This window comes from Condylura cristata, unplaced genomic scaffold (assembly GCF_000260355.1).
Source record: "Condylura cristata isolate star-nosed mole 26May11 unplaced genomic scaffold, ConCri1.0 scaffold00004, whole genome shotgun sequence".
In the NCBI taxonomy this organism is placed as follows: Eukaryota; Metazoa; Chordata; class Mammalia; order Eulipotyphla; family Talpidae; genus Condylura; species Condylura cristata.
The window spans coordinates 6,044,867-6,064,731 of record NW_004567105.1 but is presented as its reverse complement, the minus strand read 5'-3'; the positions used below and the strand labels follow the sequence as shown (position 1 = coordinate 6,064,731).

General features: G+C 63.2%; 2 protein-coding genes across 2 annotated transcripts; both read left to right on the top strand.

Moving 5' to 3' along the window:
* Positions 1-358: 358 nt before the first annotated feature.
* HMOX1 (heme oxygenase 1) lies at positions 359-6,408 on the top strand. Its single transcript, XM_004676470.2, has 5 exons — positions 359-457; positions 1,480-1,600; positions 3,591-4,082; positions 5,038-5,137; positions 5,746-6,408. The coding sequence occupies exons 1-5, from the start codon at positions 444-446 to the stop codon at positions 5,874-5,876; spliced, it is 858 nt and encodes a 285-aa protein (XP_004676527.1). The 5' UTR covers positions 359-443; the 3' UTR covers positions 5,877-6,408.
* Positions 6,409-8,958: 2,550 nt separating this feature from the next.
* Positions 8,959-19,532, top strand: MCM5 (minichromosome maintenance complex component 5). Its single transcript, XM_004675702.2, has 17 exons — positions 8,959-9,032; positions 9,276-9,450; positions 10,648-10,774; positions 10,861-10,989; positions 11,848-12,020; positions 12,173-12,328; positions 12,653-12,819; positions 12,904-13,075; positions 13,870-13,981; positions 14,329-14,472; positions 14,707-14,772; positions 15,086-15,262; positions 15,673-15,785; positions 17,133-17,261; positions 17,952-18,094; positions 18,566-18,693; positions 19,283-19,532. The coding sequence occupies exons 2-17, from the start codon at positions 9,284-9,286 to the stop codon at positions 19,382-19,384; spliced, it is 2,205 nt and encodes a 734-aa protein (XP_004675759.1). The 5' UTR covers positions 8,959-9,032; positions 9,276-9,283; the 3' UTR covers positions 19,385-19,532.
* The last annotated feature ends 333 nt before the right edge of the window (positions 19,533-19,865 follow it).

The following is a 19,865-nucleotide window of genomic DNA, read 5'->3' as shown; positions in this document are numbered from 1 at the left end:
AAAGAACCAGCTCAGAGGCTGCAAGGAGACGCCAGCGGGGTGAGTCCCTGATGCTGCCCCTCAGTCTCTGGGTCTGGTGCCAGGCTCCCCTTCCAGCCATCTGGAAACTTCCAGACTCCTGGGGCGCTGGAAGTCCCATCCCCGGAGGGGGGGCAAAACCACACAGCTGCTTGATTTCCAGAAGACTTTTTTTTAACGTCCTGTTCTAAAGGCTTTGTTTTCCAAGGCTCATGTGACCGGCCCCCCTCCGCCCCCGCTGGCCGGGCGGGCGGGGCCCGGTGTTGCAACTTCGGGCAAAGCGCTGATCAGCTGTTGCGCCGCCACGTGACCCGGCCCGGGGATAAAGGGCCGGCGCGGCCGGGCTCGGCACAGCCCTCGCCGGTCTCCACCACCGCCTTCGGGACGTCGGAGCCAAACCGAGCGGCCAGCCGCGCCAAGCCACGATGGAGCGCTACAGGTAAGGGCGGCCGGCGGCCCGGGCCCGGGGTTCGGGGATCGGGGGTCGGGGGATGAGGGACGGGGGTGGCGGGGAAGCGCCAGCGCCCGCACTGGGCTTTGGAGACCCGAGGACCCCGTGCCCAGCGGCCTGCCTGAGAGGCGGCTTGCACGCCTGGCCCCCTGACCGGGCGTGGGTCCGTAGTTAAGGGTTCACCCCGGGAACCAACTTTTCTTCTAGTGTTGGACTTTCAGGGGTGCGTGGAAAGCACCTGCGTTGTCTAGCGCTGCCCCAGTCCGGTGAGAGTGAGCGCTCTTCTCACCTGAGCCCGGCTTGGCTGTCCACCTCTCACTAGCTGTCCAGCACCTGAACATGCGGTTCCCGGAGCTCTGATGCTCCCAGTGTCCAGCCGAGGGTGGGAGCAGCCCAGGGTATTGGCTGCAGCCTCTGAGCTGGGAGCCGGGATCCCCCTCCTCTGAGTCTGGCCAGTTCCCTGCCGCCCGCCAGAAGTGTGAGCGGCACCCAGGGCAGGAGACGGTGTCTCTGGAAGCAGCGTAGGAGAGAAAGGAGAAATGACTGTGTGGGGTGGGTGGGCACAGGCGGGCATCTGGCAGAAGTACTTTCAGAGAGGCATTTGGAGTAAAGCAGAAGTTTGCAGCTTTCTGAATCAGATTAGAGGGGGCATGAGATTGTATCTGAAACGGCAACAGAATGAATGAATTAAATCTGGGGTCTAAAGCCAGCCACAGCAATTATGACGCTGAACAAGGATGCCAGACCCTGCCTGCCGCTGCACCCCTGGGCCGAGCATGCCCCCCCCCCCAGGTGGACCCGGGCCATGGGACATAGTATTTGAATGACTGAAGAGCCGATGGGGACAGCGTTTTATGGCATCTGGGGCCTGGGTCTGTGTATGGATGGGAGTTGGACTTCATTTCTGCAGAGAAGCCTGATGAGGGCGAGATTGGGGCTGGCTGGTAGGTGGTGCCACCCTGAGAAGCTCACAGCCACTCTCTGTTCTCCTTCCCTCCCTGACTCTGCAGCAGACCCCAGGATTTGTCAGAGGCCCTGAAGGCAGCCACCCAGGAGGTTCACACCCAGGCTGAGAATGCTGAGTTCATGAGGAACTTCCAGAAGGGCCAGGTGACCCGAGAGGGCTTTAAGGTGTGTGTCCTGATGGGACCAGCCCCGGTGGGAGGGTTGGCAGGGGTGGGCGTGCCGGGCCTCAGGTCAGAGGCTTAAGTGGGTGCTGGGACCAGGATGCGGAGGGGGCCAGGGTTGGGGGGTCAGTGCTGTCTAAGGGGGTCATTTTACAGAGTCTGACATTGAGGCCCAGAAAGGGGAACTCCTAAGGCCACACAGCACCTCTGCTCATGGCCTCTATGAAGTGGGGGGCAGTCGTGCTGTCCACTGAGCCCTCATTTTGTGCACTTGGTTTCCCATCTGTGCCTCACCCTTGATAAAGGAGAGGAGGAAGGGATTGCTCAGAGAAGTTTAGTAACTAACAGAAGGTCGCACAGCCAGTAGGTCAATGGAAAAGGCCAATGTCAGACCAAGGCAGGGTTCATTCCAGAGCCTCTGCAGGCCAGAGGGTGGGGTGGGCTGAGGCCCCAGCACAAAGCGCCAGCAAAGGCCCTTCCCCAGCCGCCCTGTGACAACTTCGCTTTCCTGGAATGACGCCCAGCAGGGTTTCCCGAGGCACGCACACACTCCTAGGCACTGCCTTGCGGCTGGGAGACTCAAGCAAATAGAGGGACGCACTTGGCCAAGGACCCGACAGGTGCCCCGGGAGGAAGGGCTTGTTGAAGTCGGGCAGAGTTCTGTGGGGAAGCTGAACCCCACCACTGTGCTTCTGGGGCCTTGGCTCCCTCGCTTCTTCTTCCTCGCCCTTCTCCCCCACCACAAGGTGGCATTTGCGGTTGCTGTGACGTGGCTGGAGTTGGGAGGGGACCAGGGGGTATCCCATCTTAGCCACCAAAGACTGGATCTGGCCTTTAAGTGTCACGGGGGCCGCAAAGGTCCGTGACAGCTCCCTTCACTGATGCCTCTGGAGGTGGCATTTGTCACGGCTGATTTCAGAGCTGGCCAGCTCTGGCTTCTCCACACCAGCCCTACCCCAGACCAGTACGTGTGGTCCTGGCCGTCCCCGTTAGCAGGGAGGGAGGAGGCTTGACTCGCACAGCTTCACACAGACCTCAGGTCACCTCCTGCTCTGGGGCCGGAAGCCGAGACTCAGAGAGGGCAAGTGACTTACCCAGGGTCACACAGCTGGGGGCTGGCCAAGCCGACGCTAGAGCCAGGCCGTCCGTGTTCTTTCTGCCAGGCTGTGGTTCTTGGCCCTGCTGAGATGGATACGGGGCTGCTCTGAAGGTTTATGGCTCAGAAATAACTCCGGAGACTCACTTGGAATTTGTCAACTTTGCCCTTTTTCTAACTGAATAGAACATTAATATGTAACTGGAGTTCTCTGAGGCAGAGTACACTGGGTCTGGCCCCTGAGCCCCACATCTGGCAGGGGTGGGGGCCCGGGAAGGAGCGTCTAGAGGCCAGATGCCAGAGTTCAGGGACCAGCACCTCCTGTGAGCAGTTAATCCGGGGCCCTGCTCGCCGGGGCTGGACTCCGACTCACTTCTTACTTGCTATGTGAGCTTGGTGTTTCACATCCTCTCTGAGCCTAGTTTCCCTTTCTGTGAGAGGGGGCATGCACATCCCTTGGTTGGATTTTTGTTAAGGATTAACGTAGACATGCACTCTCCCCCGTGGGACGGAAAGATTTCAGGCTCAGGGCCCTCCCTGCTGGCACCACAGGCGATGCACAGCCCTTCTAAGCTGTCTGCAGCCACTTGAGCTGGAGTTCGATCCCCAGCCAGTGGGGTGACCCACAGGGCACCTCCCTCCCGTCTCCCCCCCGCTGCTCCCCTCGGCAGTGTACTTCATCCATCTGCCTGTTCTGCTCCCCGCTCTGTCTCTGGTGAATCCTCTCACCGCCCCTGCACCTCTGGCCTGTACCCCAGTTCTGTATGCACACATAAATCTTAAATAAAAAAAAAAAAAGGAAGATTTCAGGCTGAGAAAGTGCTTCGGAGGTGGGGCCAGCCTGGGCGGAGGGGTGTGTGTGCAAGGAGAGCTTCACTCCTGTCTGCTCTGCTTCCAGCTGGTGATGGCCTCCCTGTATCACATCTACGTGGCCCTGGAGGAGGAGATCGAGCGCAACAAGGAGAACCCCGTCTACGCCCCACTCTACTTCCCGGAGGAGCTGCACCGCCGCGCCGCCCTGGAGCAGGACATGGCCTTCTGGTACGGGCCGGGCTGGGAGAAGGCCGTGCCCTTCACGAAGGCCACCAGGAGCTACGTGCGGCGGCTGCATGAGGTGGGCGGCAAGGAGCCCGAGCTGCTGGTGGCCCACACCTACACCCGCTACCTGGGCGACCTGTCCGGGGGCCAGGTCCTCAAGAAGATCGCTCAGAAGGCCCTGGACCTGCCCAGCTCCGGCGAGGGCCTGGCCTTCTTCACCTTCCCCAACATCGAGAGCGCCACCAAGTTCAAGCAGCTCTACCGCTCCCGCATGAACGCTCTGGAGATGACCCCCGAGGTCAGGCACAGAGTGATCGAAGAGGCCAAGACCGCCTTCCTGCTCAACATCCGGGTAAGGGTCCGGCCGCCCGGCCGGCCGGCTTCCCCAGCTGCTGCTCCCAGGGACGTTTCTTGTGTGGTGGGGGAGAGGCTGCAGTTCGTGGTGCGTGGAGCCAGGCTGCCAGCTCTGCCCCTTCCTGGCTGGGTAGGCGCAGCCAGGGCTTTCTCTCTCTGCACGTCCATTTCCCCTGTGTAAAATGGGGGCTAAAAGCCCCCCAGCTCTGAGCGTGGCTGTGAGGGGTGAGTGCGTTCCTTCCAGCCAAGCCCCCTGAGCAGGGCCTAGCGTGGGCTCCGCTCCCCAGCGCAGCGCTGTTCCCGGGGCGTGAGGGCCAGGGGCTGGCCAGCCTAGGCCCCAGGTAGGCACTGCAGCGTGGGCCTCCCAGCCAGCGAGGCGGGGCTTCTCTTTCTGCAAGCCCAGAGGGAAGGTGAGCTTGGAACAAGGCCTTGCAGGATGGATTCTTGAGTGGACCTGCGGGTGGTGTCCCGGTGGCAGTGGGCTGCTGTGTGGAGTCCTGTAGCTCCCTCCCCTCCCCCACCTGGAGCTGCCGCTGGGGCTGGGGCCCTAGCTCAGGCCCCTGGGTCCCCAATCTCACATGGGCCTCTGGAGACACTGGTGGAAGCAACTAGCAGAGCAATGCCCTCCTGCATGCCAGGCCGGGGGGCATCTCGCCAGCAGATCTATCTCCAGACGGTGTCACAGACAGGGCGGGGTCAGAGCCAGAGCCCCGGGAGGGCTGGGCCCTGCTGCTAGAGAAGCCTCCGCCAGGCATACCACTGCTCTGAGCTTAAACGCTGGCCTGGCCGGTGAATCCCCGACCCTCCCCTTGCCGCGGGCAAGTCCCCCCCAGAAGGTGGAGTGAAGACAGCAGACTGCAGACGCACCTTGTGCAGGAGGCGCCATTCATGAAACGAGGTTTTCCCCGGCCCCGCGCCGCCTGTCCTGAGCCCGTGTGTCTTCTGTCTTTCAGCTGTTCGAAGAGTTGCAGGAGCTCCTGACTCAGGGCAGCCAGGACCAGAGCCCTCTGCAAGCCTCAGGGCTCCGGCAGCGGCCTCACACCAGCGCCCCAGGTAAGTGCCGCAGGAGGCCGCTTGCTCTGGCTCCTTTGGAGGGTGGGGCCCGGCTGTCTGCCTGCAATCTCTTGGGACTGGGTCTTCTGAAGGTTTTAAACGAGGGGCCTGATGGCAACCTCCAGTTGCCCTGACTGTGGGCCCGGGGCAGGCTGTGGGGCTCTCTAGGATGCGGGGTGCTGGAGCTACTTCGAGTTCTTTGTCTCCAAAGCGAGCCCTCGCCCCATCATTGGGTCCCCTTCAGTGGTTCCTGAGCAGAGACCCCCTGACGTGGGACAGGGAGCTTCTGGCTGTGCCCCCACGGGCCCCTCGGCAGCCGTGACAGCTCCGGGCTGCGCATTTGCCCCTCACTCCGGGCCTCCAGGACTCTCAGGCCATGACCCGGGGACCCCTCTCTTGGGAACCTGATGGGAGGTGTCTCCTGCTGGGGGAGCCTGGTGCAGCAGTTCTCAGAAGGGGGTCCCTGGAGACCCCCAGGGGGCATTTTCTTCACCCGTGGGCTTAAGACACTGGAGGAGACACCTCTCCTTGGGGAGCAGACTCCTGTGGCCTTAGGCACCCCCACCTGGATCCACCTGTGGCTGACATGGCGCTCCTCTCTCTTTCAGACCCCACTCCCGTGGAGGCCTCCAGAGGGAAAGCCCAGCTCAGCCTCCTGCCCCAGACGCCGCTGCTGCGGTGGGTCCTGACACTCAGCTTTCTGGTGGCCACGGTCGCCGTGGGGCTTTATGCCATCTGATGCCAGGCGCGGGCTCCTGGGCCATGAACTCTGTCCATCCAGCGGAAGGCCCTCTCTCTGGAGAGGGAGACTCTTGGTGACTTCCTGATCTCTGACCTGGGGGCTGTTGCACCCCCACCCTCTCCCTGGCATCCTCTCGCTCTGGAAAGGAAGCACGGTCCCCCAGCTCAGCGCACATGTAGCCGAGGCCTGAAGCTCCAGAGTCCTGCTGGGCTCTCGGCACCTCCGTTCCTGCAGTAGAGCCCACAAGACCTGGCCTGAAGTGACCTCTGTCCTGGGCCTCCGGTCCCCTGGCTCCCTGGTTCCTGTTGGCCACGGTGACTTTTCTATCCACGTGCAGAGATGTTGTGTTTTGAGTTTTTGTCTTGTGTTTTGCTGAGGCCACTTTTTGTTCCCGGCAGAGTCTAAACTGGTAGTTTGTTATGTCCTATTATGTTTTTATAGCAGGGTTGGGGTGGGCGGGTGCGGCGGGGAGGGTTTCACAACTCTGAGGCCTTGGCCTCTAACTTTCATGTGAAATAATAAATGATGTTGCCTGATAGTACCTTGAAGTTTTTGTCTTGAGTTCTGTTACTCTTGAGAAACTGACCTGTTCTTCATTCCTTTTTTCTTATGGGGAGATAGGGATGAAGGTGGGGGTGTTGGGAGTAGATTTCCAATGTTGTGGTCTGTTTGAGAATGTGAGGGATAATTTTTTTTTTAAAGATTTTATTTATTTGTGCATACAGAACTGGGGTACAGGCCAGAGGCTCAGGGGCGGTGAGAGGCTTCACCAGAGACAGTGGGGAACAGAACAGGCAGATCGACGAAGTACACTGCTGAGGGGAGCAGGGGGCGGGTCAGGAGAGGTCTGCCACACCATGTGGTCACCTCCGGGGCAGGCGGGGATTGAACTCATGCAGAAGTGGCTTTAGATTCTCAGTGCTGTGCTTTAACCCGCTGCACCACCAGGGAGGGCCTGTGAGGGATAATTTTAAGCAGTTGGTGGATGAGCCTTTGTGGCAAATCCTGCTTTCTTCAAGGCTCGGCTTGACTGACAAGGAGATTGCTCTGTTGGGCTGAAATGAGCAGATTCTGGGTGAAGCTGATGTCTGATAGGGAAGCTAGGAGAGCGTGAGAGCCCTGGGTTCAAATCCCTGCTACCCCGCTTTGCAGCGTGGCCTTTGAGGTTTGTTGGTACCCTCTCTGGGGCTCAGATCTGTCACCTGAACCCAGGAAGGCCACCTCACCTGCTGTGTCAAGAAGCAAATGAGAAGCACTCAAAGTCCTCACACTGCAACCTTAGCTCCTGGTAGGAGCAGGGACATCAGTGTGTGTGACTTTCGCTGTGAGTCTTGTGCAGAAATGGCTCCTCACCTTTTTTCCTGCATAAACATAATTTATATTTATGCATTCAAGAACTGAGGTGTCGGCCAGAGGTATGGGGGTGAGAGGCTTCACCAGAGAGAGTGGGGAGCAGAACAGGCAGGTTGAGTGAAGTACACTGCTGAGGGGTGCAGCAGGGAGACAGGAGAGGTCTGCTGCATCCTGTGGGTCACTCCCTGGCCCGGGGTCAAACTCACGTGGTAGGGGTGACAGCTGAGACGTAACCCCTAGGCCACCAGGGAGCCCCTCACCCGTGTCTTGTACTCCCCACAGCACACCTGAGGAAATGCACAGCCTCCCTGAAGTTATATTTGGGGGCGCAGAGGACAACCCAGCTGGCATAATTAGCAAGTAGGACGGAGTCGGGGGCCCTTTGTCCCTCATGCCGGCTTGGTCCCTAAGTCCGGATAAGTAAGAAAAGTCACCTCAAGTCTCCGTCTCACTTGCAAGATGCAGAGCTGACACCTCGCCCCCTCGGTGGCTGGCAGGGCCCAGCGGTGGCCAAACAGTCTGAGTGGTGGTATCAGAGCCCCTGGGGGGCTCCAGAGTGGCACAGGGCCTGGGAGCACTGTCCATGCGCTGTGACAAACCTTGGGCAGCGGAGTCACAGGTCTCCCCAACCCCAGACTCCTTGGAAAGGGGCCCATTTGTTTATAGTGACAATGGAAGGAAGGAAGAGAGGGAGGGGGCGAGCGACACCACCTTGAGTTCTATTAATGAGAAAATGAATCATTTGTGTTCTGGCCACACTATGGAAAATTAAGTGGGGCCGTTCCATAGAACGACTGTCCACTCCAAGGGGCAGTCATTGAAAAAGGGACAGTCATAATGAAAAAGGCCAGTTTCACACTCATGTGGTGTCATTTTTATACACTGTAAGACACGTTGAAAATGCTTACTGTAAATACATTTTTGTGGATGTAGCAAAGGGGATAAAGTTTTCTCCAGGGAGCTTGGCGGTGGGAAATGATTCAGTCCTTAAGGCTCTTTGAAAATGCGGTGATTTTTGCCAAAACTGCCTATTTTCCATGCTGGGTTGGGAGTCTGTGAATTTTCATAAATTTTAAGGATGACCAAATTTCACAAATTTGAAAGATGGTGAAAAAATCTACAAGTAGAAGAAAGAATCGCCATTGGGGTCTCGGAAAATATCCTTGAGTCCGAAGTTTGTGACGATGTTAAGGCGGCGACTCCCAACAATTGTTAATAGGAAGTTATTTCAGATTCCTCTCCAAATTTTGGAAGAGCATTACCTGTGAGAGAACAAGGGGCAGGAGCGCTGCGCCCCCTGCAGGACCCGCGAGGGAGCAGCCGGCCCAGACGCCAAGCGGGAGCCCAGGCTCTGACAGGCTGCGGAAAACTCACTAAAAGCCCCGCCCCTCCGCCCGAGGGCCCGCCCCTCCGCCCGAGGCCCCGCCCTCCGCCCGAGGGCCCGCCCCTCCGCCCGAGGGCCCGCCCCTCCGCCATCTTTGCATTCACCCCGCCCCTCAACACAGCTTCTTCCTGGGTCAGAAATTTCGCGCCAAATTGTCCGCCGGCACAAAATGGAGCCCGGAAGAAGGGCAGAGTGATGACGCCATGGTGCCCACAGCCAATCCCCTTCCGGTACCGATCTAGGAGTCGGGGCTAGCGGGAGCAGAGCGGCCCAATCACAGGCCGAGCGTTCTGGGCGGCCCAATGGGAACGCAGCGGCCGCCACATCCGAAAGCGACGCCTCTTTTTTCCCCGCGAAACTCGGCGGCGGAACGTGGGGTGCTTATCTCTGGCGTGGAGGAGTGCGGGAGGACACAGGTGAGGCTGGGGAGTCGGCCCCAGCGTGGGGGGTCGCCAGGCGTCTGCGTTGGGTGGGCAGTGGAGTGTGCGGGGTTTCTCCTCGGGACGGCGGGGATCGGCGTCCGGGAGGGGGACCCGGGCACTGGCAGTTCCGCCCCTGACCGGGAGCCGGGACTCGTCGCCAGGCGCTGGAGCGGGGCCCCAGGCTGCGGGGGTGCGCCGGGGAGGCCACCCTGCCTCAGCGCTCTCCGACCTCGCTAGGTGCAGTCATGTCGGGCTTCGACGACCCCGGCATTTTCTACAGCGACAGCTTCGGGGGGGACCCCGCGGCCGAAGAGGGCCAGGCCCGGAAATCGCAGCTGCAGAGGCGCTTCAAGGAGTTCCTGCGGCAGTACCGGGTGGGCACCGACCGCACCGGCTTCACCTTCAAATACAGGTGCGGGCGGGAGGAGCGGGCCCTAGTGTCTGTCTGGACAGCCCTGGCGCCTGGGGTGTGACCCGTGCTGCTTTGTCCACCCAGCACCCCCACCCATCTCTTTGTTGTGGCCTTTTTCTACCTGAAGTGGACGTTGGCCCGAGTCACCTGTGGAGGGAGCCCCCAACAACAGCTAGAGACCCGTGGACCTTTCTTTTTCTAGCCTTGCTCCTGTCCATCAGCTGCTGCTGCTTTCATGTAATTACTCTGGTAACCTAGTACACGCACCACCTGTGGGTGCAAAAGGGGAAGTGGACAGTTTGATTCCCTTCACCCATTCATTCCGCACTGCGACTTGTGTTGACAGGGCACCTGCTGCTGCCAGGTGCAGGGGCAGCATTGAGCGAGCGGGGCCAGGGCCTGGCTGGTGCCACCTGTGAGTCATGCACATGGTTTCAGGCCAGGCGTGGCCTGGCCAGTTATTAGCTGAGCGACTTCCCCACGAGGGTCTCTCTAGGCATCAGTTGCCTCTGTCCACCGTCTGTGTGCCTGGCTCGCCATGCATTGAGATGGAAGATGGACAGGTTCATCCTGCTGACCCCAGGAAGCTCATACTTCAGTGGGAGGGAGGCGGGGAGACCAGCACATAAACGACCTGGTCGCTGCCCCAGAGGAGCTGGGTTGGAGTGGTCCTTGAGCCGAGGGAAGAGCCTCAGTGCAAAGCTGTCGGAAGCAGTGTGGGCAGAGGAGCAGGGTGGCTGTGCACAGCAGAGGCCAGACTGCCACTTGAGTGGTTGGGACAGAAGGGGCTGAGCTGAGAAACAGACTGTGGGAGGGCAGTGGCTCCTCCCTTGAGAACTTACGAGAAAAAGAGCCTCTTGGTGGCTGACCACACAGATGTGGTCTCTGCTGCCGTGAAATAGCCAAGCTCAGGGTGTTTGCTTGTATGTCTAAGATGAGAGAGTTAAGGTCCAAGGAATGGCAGCATGGGCAGCATGGGTTTGCAGTCAGGGCGCCTCCCGAACGGACCTGTGGCTGTCGGAACCCCTGCTGCCCTCTCATGGCCCGCTGCCACGGGCCTGGCTTCAGGGGCAGGAAGAAGTCTGTGCAGGCTGGACTAGCGGAACACCCTGGAGCGCCGGTGCGTTCTGGAAGAGGAGGGGCAGACCCCAGGTTTGGGTGTACCCTAGCCAGTGCTGTTTCCTTTTTGTCCCCCAGGGATGAGCTCAAGCGGCATTACAACCTGGGGGAGTACTGGGTGGAGGTGGAGATGGAAGACCTGGCCAGCTTCGACGAGGACCTGGCCGACTACTTGTACAAGCAGCCCGCGGAGCACCTGCAGCTGGTGAGTGGCCTGTCCCTGAACCGCCCGCCCAGGATGCCTCCCTGCTCTGCTCAGGTCACTGAGCCCGGGCCCTCCCTCTTCTCCAGCTGGAGGAAGCTGCTAAGGAGGTGGCTGATGAGGTGACCCGGCCCCGGCCCGCCGGTGAGGAGGTGCTCCAGGACATCCAGGTCATGCTCAAGTCAGACGCCAGCTCGTCCAGCATTCGTAGCCTGAAGGTGGGTCTGCTGGGGCCCTGTCGAGGGTGCTGGTGGCTGCTGCACGGGGTGGGGCCTGGGCAGTGGGCAGACCTAGTGCTGGGCTGAGCCGCGCACATGGCCTCTCTGAGGGGGGCTCCCCGTACGACACTCCTGAGCCCTCCTGTCGGCGTGGCAGGGTCCTGAATGACAAGCTCCTGCCCCAGGGAGTTGGCATTCACCCGGGCGGCTGGAAACCGGGAAGTATCACCACGGTAGTTCGCTAAGGGTCACGAACGCAGTGAAGAAGAGACACCCAGGGTGATGACCGTGCGGGGAGAGCTGGTTGGGGGTGGTGGTGGGTGTAATGCGGCGCCGGGACTAGCAGCCTGCACTGCCCCGTCCTGGGGAAGACAGACCGGACTCCACCCCCAGATCCCTTGGCAGCACAGTGGGTGGCCTGCATGGGGCAGTGAGTCTCCAGTGGAGAGGAGCCCCTGAGGCATCCCTTAACCAGCTGAGGTGACCCCAACCCTTCCAACTCCGGATCCGGGGGCTCGGAGACCCGCAGCTGGAGACCCTCTCCAGACACACGCCCGCGGGTCTCTGGGCGTCGCTGCAGTCGGTGCCCGGCGAGGCAGGCACTTGAGGCTCCAGGGGGCATCCTCTTTCCTCCTCTGGGGACCAGCGTGAGCTACTGGGAATGGGGAGAAAAGATAGAAAGGGTTTTTCTAGTTTTGTTGCAGTTTATAAGACATGACACCATGTAGAGAGAAAGCACACGAGCTCCCCGACGCCGTAGGGCCCGTGCCTGCTAACGGCGCGGTCGCGGTTTAAAGGGATCTCCGGCGTTTGTCCCTCTGCCCCGGCCCCCGCTCACCTCCCCTGGCTCTGTCGCAGTCCGACATGATGTCCCACCTGGTGAAGATCCCTGGCATCGTCATCGCGGCCTCCGGGGTCCGTGCCAAGGCCACCCGCATCTCCATCCAGTGCCGTAGCTGCCGCAACACCCTCACCAACATCGCCATGCGCCCTGGCCTGGAGGGCTACGCCCTGCCCAGGAAGTGCAACACGTGAGTGGGCCTGCGCCTGGGGCGGACCCGCCTATGCTGCCTGCTGGGGGGCTGGGCCTTGTCCGGCCGCTGTCAGCCCCACTCCTGCGATGGACTCCCCGGGCTCTGGGTTCTCGGGGTCATTGATGGCCATTTGTCCTTCCCCCGCACAGGGACCAGGCTGGGCGTCCCAGCTGCCCTCTGGACCCATACTTCATCATGCCCGACAAGTGCAAGTGCGTGGACTTCCAGACCCTGAAGCTGCAGGAGCTCCCTGATGCGGTGCCGCACGGCGAGATGCCCAGGCACATGCAGCTCTACTGTGACCGGTGAGTGGCGGCGGCGGTTGGGCCAGCGAGCATCCCTGAGGGTGGGCCTGCTGGCGGCATCCCTATGTTAGGCGTGGAGGGGGGAAGCAGGGACAGCTGGTGAAGGATGCTTGCTCCGTGCCTGGTCTCCCCACACGCCTCTCCCCTTGCAGAATGGAGTGAGGGGAAGTGACGTAGTGCACGGGGCAGTCTGTGCTCCTCTTGGCAAGCTCCAAGGTGGCCTGGCTCACAGCCCTGCCCCAGACTTCTTGTGAAGAGGGCGCTGGGCACTACTTGACTGGGGACTGGCTCTCACTTCCTTTCCTCTTCCCTCCCTGTCATCAGGTACCTGTGTGACAAGGTCGTCCCCGGGAACAGGGTGACCATCATGGGCATCTACTCCATCAAAAAGTTCGGCCTGACCTCCAGCCGGGGCCGGGACCGGGTGGGTGTGGGCATCCGCAGCTCCTATATCCGTGTCCTGGGCATCCAGGTGGACACAGAAGGCTCTGGTGAGTTAGTTGGCTTCAGACCCCGCCCGGTCCTGGCCCGTCCTCTCCCCTCCCTAGCGCTCAGCTTCTCCCTTGCCCGCCCAGGCCGCAGCTTCACCGGGGCCGTGACCCCGCAGGAGGAGGAGGAGTTCCGGCGCCTGGCTTCTCTCCCCAACGTCTATGAGCTCGTCTCCAAGAGCATCGCTCCCTCCATCTTTGGGGGCATGGACATGAAGAAGGCCATCGCCTGCTTGCTCTTTGGAGGTTCCCGAAAGAGGTGGGTGTTCAAACCCCCTGGGGCGGGGCAAGAATGGGGACTCCGACAGGAGGTCACTTGCCAGGTGCCCGGCTGTGGCGCCTTCCCAGGAGGCTCACCCTGCCTGCTCCTGGGCACCTTCCCCGGTCCTGCCGGCTGCCTGGTGGCTAGTCCGAGCCTGCCCCTCCGGAGCGGTCCCTGGCCTTGGCTGGGGGCGGGGGGCTGGCGAATGCAGCTTTGGGCTTGGAGTCCAGATTCAGGCTCTGCTGCTTTTTGCTGTGCCAGCTTGGGCGAGAGCCTCTGGCACTCCAAGGCTCTCACACGCTCATTTGAAACAGAAATGTTCAAGGTGTAGAAAATTCCAGTATGAACAGCTCCAGGAGTTCCCTGAGGTCGCGTTTATGTATTTGAAAACAGCCAGCTCTCCCGGTGACCTGCGAGAGAGCCGGGCGCACTGAGCGCCTACAGGTGGCGGTGGCGGCCCAGAGCTGGGGGGCTTGCTGACTGCAGAGGCACCGGCTCAGACCGCGCCTACTGGGCACAGCCCACTGACGGCTCCCCACTTGCCTCCAGCCGTGGGGGTGTTCACTGGCCCAGGCCCCCAGGCCATTTCCTTGGACCCTCCCGGGAGGCAGGCCAGCGCGGGCATAGCTTGGGCCACAGCTGTGCGTTGTGGGCTCTGCCCAGCCCGGTGCTGGCTCTGAGGGCCACCATAGGTGGGGGAGCTGGTGGCTGGCCTGCCACTGCGGGGACCTGCTCGAGTCCCAGCTCTCCTGGGTTCTGGCCTTGCCTACCTGCCTGTCCCCATCCCCCAGGCTCCCTGACGGACTCACCCGCAGAGGAGACATCAACCTGCTGATGCTCGGGGACCCGGGGACGGCCAAGTCCCAGCTGTTGAAGTTTGTGGAGAAGTGCTCTCCCATCGGGGTGAGCACCGGCACCAGCTGCCCTTCCCCTTGGCTGCCCCTCACAGAGGAGGGCTGGAAGGCCGGTCGGTACCGAGCCCACAGGGGCTGGCAGCTAGGAGTCCGCCCCGTCCAGCTCGGAGGTCACCTCGAAAGGCCACTGGTCTGCTGGTCTGTGAGCCAGGCCCATGAGGCTTGCACCAGGGCGCTGATGAGGTTCTGGTGAGCCTCGGGGCCAAGTCGGGGCTAGAGTGGCCCCGTTCCAGAGTGGGGAGATCTGCAGCCAGCTTCTGAGGTGTGACCTGGAGAGGCCCCCTTCCTGGGTCAGAGGTGACGCTGGGGCAGCCCTGACCCCCCCCCGCCCCCCAGGTGTACACGTCCGGCAAAGGCAGCAGCGCGGCTGGCCTGACCGCCTCGGTGATGAGGGACCCCTCGTCCCGCAACTTCATCATGGAGGGCGGCGCCATGGTCCTGGCCGACGGAGGGGTCGTCTGCATTGACGAGTTTGATAAGGTGAGGGGGTCGCAGCCGGGGCCGGGCGGGGTGTGGCCCCTGTGCTCAGCCAGCAGAAGCCCCCCCCCCGCCCCCCCGACTGGAGACGGTGCCGAGCCGCCCAGCCTGCTGCCTGAGGGCTGCTTGGGGAGAGCCTGACTCCCCAGCTTTGGTCTCCCCAGCTGCGCCTGGCAGGGAAAGGCGGCGGCTGCCGCAGCTCCCGCGCCCTCACCTGGCCGTTTCTTTCCTTTGCAGATGCGAGAAGACGACCGCGTGGCAATCCATGAGGCCATGGAGCAGCAGACCATCTCCATTGCCAAGGTGGGCCCGCCCTGCGCAGCCCTGCCGGGGCCCGGGGTCACCGGGAGCTCTGAGCGGCGGGGCTGAGCGCCGTGCCCAGGTCGCTGCTGGCACCCCTCCCCCTCTGCCGCCCGACTGGCCGCAGCAGTGTCCCTGCCGGGGCCCGGGGTCACCGGGAGCTCTGAGCGGCGGGGCTGAGCGCCGTGCCCAGGTCGCTGCTGGCACCTCTCCCCCTCTGCCGCCCGACTGGCCGCAGCAGTGTCCCTGCGGTCTGGCTGTGTGTGGCCTGTGCGAGTGCGGGACAGGGCGTCCTCATTTCCCTGCCCCTCCACAGGCCGGGATCACCACCACCCTCAACTCCCGCTGCTCCGTCCTGGCTGCTGCCAACTCGGTGTTCGGCCGCTGGGATGAGACCAAGGGGGAGGACAACATCGACTTCATGCCCACCATCTTGTCCCGCTTCGACATGATCTTCATCGTGAAGGACGAGCACAACGAGGAGAGGGACGTGGTAGGTGGGGCTGCGCGGGCCCCGCCCCCTGGCGCTGGGCGGCCGGTGTCTGACCGGCAGCGGCCCCCAGAGCTGCGTGGTGTCGGGCGGCCCAGGAGACGGCCTGTGCGGTGTGGGGTCCCTCCAGGCCTCGGGGCCGGAACAGGAAACGGGGAGTCGGTGCAAGTAGGAGAGTCGCAGCTCTGCTCACTAAATTTGGAGGGGACTTGGCGGCTTCAGGGTCGGTTGCTCTGGGCTCAGTGGCACTGGGCTCCCCAGCTCCGGCCCCGCCGCTCTGCCTCCCCTCCTTTGGTGGAGGCTTGTTCTCCGGCAGCTGCTCCCCTTTGGAGGCAGAGAAGGCCTGCGGCCGGGGTTGTCTGCGGGAGTCGGGCTCGGGGACCCGCTGGCTGACCCAGGTCTCCTGCGCCCAGATGCTGGCCAAGCACGTCATCACTCTGCACGTGAGTGCTCTGACACAGGCCCCGGCCGTGGAGGGCGAGATCGACCTGGCCAAGCTGAAGAAGTTCATCGCCTACTGCCGAGCGTGAGTCCCGGTGCAGCCGGTGTGGGGGTGGGGGTGGGGAGGCGGGGTGCCCTGCTCCCTGGGGCACCAGGGGTGTGGCTGCCGAATGGGCGCCAAGCCTCTCTGACTTGTGCGACCCCGCGGTGGCCCTGGGCCTCAGTCCCCCCAAGCGGGAGAGGGTTTGGAAACCCCCTTGACTGAAGCGCGGGAGGCAGCGGGTAGCCACTGTGATTAGGGGCGCGGGGTGGCGTCTTCTGCCGCGTGGCGTTGGCCGGTCACTGACTGCTGAGCCAGTGGCTCCTGGCGTGTTGTTGAGGTTCCTCAGGGCGATGTGGAAGTGCCTGGCACAGCCCTGCACCCAGTCAGCTCTCAGCAGGGGCCGCGGCCGTTTGAGTTGTTATTCTCGCATTGCTGCCATTGCGCTGCCGGGTGGTGATGCTTCTGGGCCAGGTGTTACTCTGAGTATTACCTCCAGAGGGACTCTGGCTGTGCCCAAAAGCTGCAGGATTGGGGTATCCCTGCAGTCACAGATGTCCAGGACCACAGATGGTGGGGCCAGAGACCTTGGCTCCAGAGGCTGTGCTTTAGCCGCTGTGCCAGGACTCTGGGCACAAGCCCCATTGTCTGGCTGGAGCTCAGCCTGAGCGTGGAGGGACTCAGCGCCCCTGTGCTGGGGCCGGAGCCGGAGCTCTGCAGTGGGTGGCTGAGCCTCGTCCCCCTGGCTGGGTCTTTGTGGTGCACTAGGCTTCTGTGGCCCCCGCAGGCTTGGGGCCCGGGTATGGGGTGAAGGCTCTAGACTCTGCCCTCTGTCTCCGCCCTGGGAATTGGGTCGGACTGGGTGAGCAGGGCTTCCCCGAAACGAGATGATTTGTATCCGTGGGAAGCGGGTGGGGGGACAGGTTGGGGGTGGGCCCTGACCAGACACCCGCTGCCACCTCCCTCCCGAGTCCAGTGTCCCTGCCCCTGGGCCGCGGTTGTCTGCGTGCTTCCGACTCTTGGCACCCCGTCCTCGAGCGGAGGCGGGAGAGCTGGGAGCGCGCTGTGCGGCAGCCCCTGTGGCGATGCCGTCTTCGGTTCCCTGGGGACAGTGCCCGCCTCGTCGCAGGTACCTGTGGCTGCCGGGTGGGGCTGTTTGCACGCCGCCGGCATGTCCACTGTTTCCCAGTTAAGACACCCATCCCCCGTGATGGTCTCCCTGGCACCAGCTCACAGCCTGGGCCTTGTCCATGGTGGTCCCCAGCTGGGGTGAGCAGGTGGCCATGGTGTGCTGGGCAGGTGTGTGCTGCAAGCTGGCGAGGGCCAGGAGGGGCGGGGCCGGTGCCCAGCAGCCCCTTCGGGCCTCATGGCGCTGCTCCCTGCTGTCTGCAGGAAGTGTGGCCCCCGCTTGTCGGCAGAGGCCGCGGAGAAGCTGAAGAACCGGTACATCATCATGCGGAGCGGGGCCCGCCAGCACGAGCGGGACATCGACCGGCGCTCCAGCATCCCCATCACCGTGAGGTGGGCGGGCCGGCGGCCGTCTCCGGGCAGGGAGGAGCCCTGAGTGTCAACAGTGGCCTCCCTGATTGGTTGGCTGCGTCTTGGGGGCTGTGTAAGGCTGAGAGGAGCCAGGACCCTGTTTCCCAAGTTCTTACTGGCACCCCTGTGGGTGAGGAGAAAGGCCGAGCCGGAGGCCGCAGCCTGGCCCTGGCCTGTGGCACGCAGTGCGACTGGGGACACTGTTCGCTCCGGCCTTGGTTTCTGCCCCCACCCCCCACCCCCTTCTCGCGGTGCCACAATGGAGTGAGCCGCGTCCTGCCGGCTGGGATCCCGCGCCAGCCCTGGTGGCTGGAGAGCCCTCGCTGCGTGTGGCAGGAGCCCCATCCAGGAGCGCAGGGAACCGGGAGTTTGTCTTTTAAATGCTGTGGGTCCAGGGGTGTGATGGTTCCTCAGGGTCTTGAACAGCCTCAGCCTGACCCCCGGCTGCTGGGGCTTCAGCCATCACCTCCGCAGTCCGGGCGGCAGAGAGGAAGGAAATGAAGGCCCCCCTTTAAGACCACTTGGTGAAGTGTCCACCCACTGGCCCCTTGGCTTCCTGGCCACACCTTAGCCCCACACCCCCCGAGCTGCAGGAGGGTCTCGCTGCTCTGAGGTCGGGGTTGGCAGGGAGGGAGGCGGGCTAAGCCCCCCGGGTGCCCCCGGTGCACGCAGGCAGCTGGAGGCCATCGTGCGCATCGCCGAGTCCCTCAGCAAGATGAAGCTGCAGCCTTTTGCCACCGAGGCGGATGTGGAGGAGGCGCTGAGGCTCTTCCAAGTGTCCACGCTGGATGCCGCCCTGTCGGGCACCCTGTCAGGTGAGCGGCCTGGGCGGCCGGTGGGCTGAGAGCTTCTCTGCCTTCGCTGAGCGTCTCCGGGCCTCTGAGAAGCGCTGTCCCTCCTCTGGCTGCTTGCCGTTTTCCTCCAGGCGGAGGAGCCCCACTCTGTCCACCTCGCCCCTGGTCATCTTGACCCCATGCCCTAGCCACGGCCGTATACTGACGCCGTGGGAGCCCACCGGCCGCCCTGCAGTTGGGCTGGCTGGGGTCCTGCCTGGGCCCCCTTCCCTCTGCGCTGTCCTCCGCGCGTTGGCCTTGACCCTGGCTTCAGCCCTCTGCTCCGTCGTCCCTCGGGCAGCCCTTGCTGGGAGCGCACACTCCTTGCTCGTTTTCTCTCCTGGGCCTGGTGCCAGCCACTGCCCCTTGGCTTAGAGACCCGCCGCCCCAGCCTCCCGCGGTGGTGCGTGAGCCCCCGCCCCGCTGAGCTCAGCCCTGCCCTCACGCCCGCAGGGGTGGAGGGCTTCACCAGCCAGGAGGACCAGGAGATGCTCAGCCGCATCGAGAAGCAGCTCAAGCGCCGCTTCGCCATTGGCTCGCAGGTGTCGGAGCACAGCATCGTCCAGGACTTCACCAAGCAGGTGGGCCTTCCTGCGGCGGCCACGCCCACTCAGCTTGGGGTGGGGGCTGTCCCGGTCCGAGACTGCCCCTGCCATCCCTGTCCTCGGGGCTCCTCTGTCCCTTTGCGGGAGGCCAGTGGCCCGGTGGCAGGGCACACCCTTCGCCCCTTAGTGGGAGAGGGCCCTCCACACCTCCACACCTTGGAGATAGGAGCAAACCAGTGGCCGGTCTCGGCTCCGGTCACACGCATCGCCTCGTTTCGCTCCTGCACGCAGTCCGTGGAGCGGCTCTAGGGCTCCCGGAGGTGAGCGGACCGAGGCCTGGCGCTAGGGTGTCGGGGCTGGGCTCCTCGAGCCAGACAGTCCCAGCCCTGCCTGTGCCCCTGGCAAGTGACTTGGCCTCTGTGTGCCTCCGTTTCTACCCTAGTAAAACGAGGGGCCGTGGTGGGGATGGGGTGGGTCAGTCACCGTGTGGAGACTTAGGGGGTGCCCGGGTGTGGTTGGCGCTCAGGAAGCGGGAGCCCTCCTTCGGCTCAGCACAGGCGGAGAGGCCCTGGGCTGCGGGCTCCCTGCGTCGGGGGAGCGCTGCTGCATCTGTCCTGTCCCGCAGAAATACCCGGAGCACGCCGTCCACAAGGTGCTGCAGCTCATGCTGCGGCGGGGCGAGGTCCAGCACCGCCTGCAGCGCAAGATGCTCTACCGCCTCAAGTGAGCGCGGACGGCGCGTCGCCTCGCCCAGCAAACTGCCCTGCCCGAGGGGCCGCGGCGGGCGCCGACCCGCCCACCTCGCGCCTCCGCCTCCCTGTGCTGGGGGCCCGGGGAGCGTGCTCTGGAGCTGACTGTGTAATAAAGACGTGTGTCGCGCGATGGCTGTGGCTTCTGAACTGGGGCTGCTGCCCCGTCCTGCCCTGGCTGCAGGCCGGGTGGGGCCAGACCTGCCCCTGGGGCCCCTGGCCGGGCTCGTCTCCTGTCCAGTGGAGCGCCCTGTCCACAGGCCGCTTGCTCGAGCGTTCAGCAAGACCTGGGTGTTCAGGGCTCAGCCTGACCCGCCTCGGCGGCCCGGTGGGTGTTTTGCTGTCACGTCAGACGAGCCTTTCTGCGGCTGTTTCTTCCTCTGAGGAGGTGACCCGGGGGGTCGAGTTTAGGGCGCACACTCTGCTGCCGGCCCAGGGAGGCGTGTGGGGACGTGGCTC

Coding starts and splice junctions, on each gene's coding strand:
- MCM5 (XM_004675702.2), top strand. CDS start 9,284: ATGTCGGGCTTCGACGACCCCGGCATTTTCTACAGCGACAGCTTCGGG. Junction 14,473..14,706: donor GCATTGACGAGTTTGATAAG/GTGAGGGGGTCG, acceptor TTTCCTTTGCAG/ATGCGAGAAGACGACCGCGT. Junction 15,263..15,672: donor ACAACGAGGAGAGGGACGTG/GTAGGTGGGGCT, acceptor TCCTGCGCCCAG/ATGCTGGCCAAGCACGTCAT.
- HMOX1 (XM_004676470.2), top strand. Junction 4,083..5,037: donor CCTTCCTGCTCAACATCCGG/GTAAGGGTCCGG, acceptor TCTGTCTTTCAG/CTGTTCGAAGAGTTGCAGGA. Junction 5,138..5,745: donor GCCTCACACCAGCGCCCCAG/GTAAGTGCCGCA, acceptor TCTCTCTTTCAG/ACCCCACTCCCGTGGAGGCC.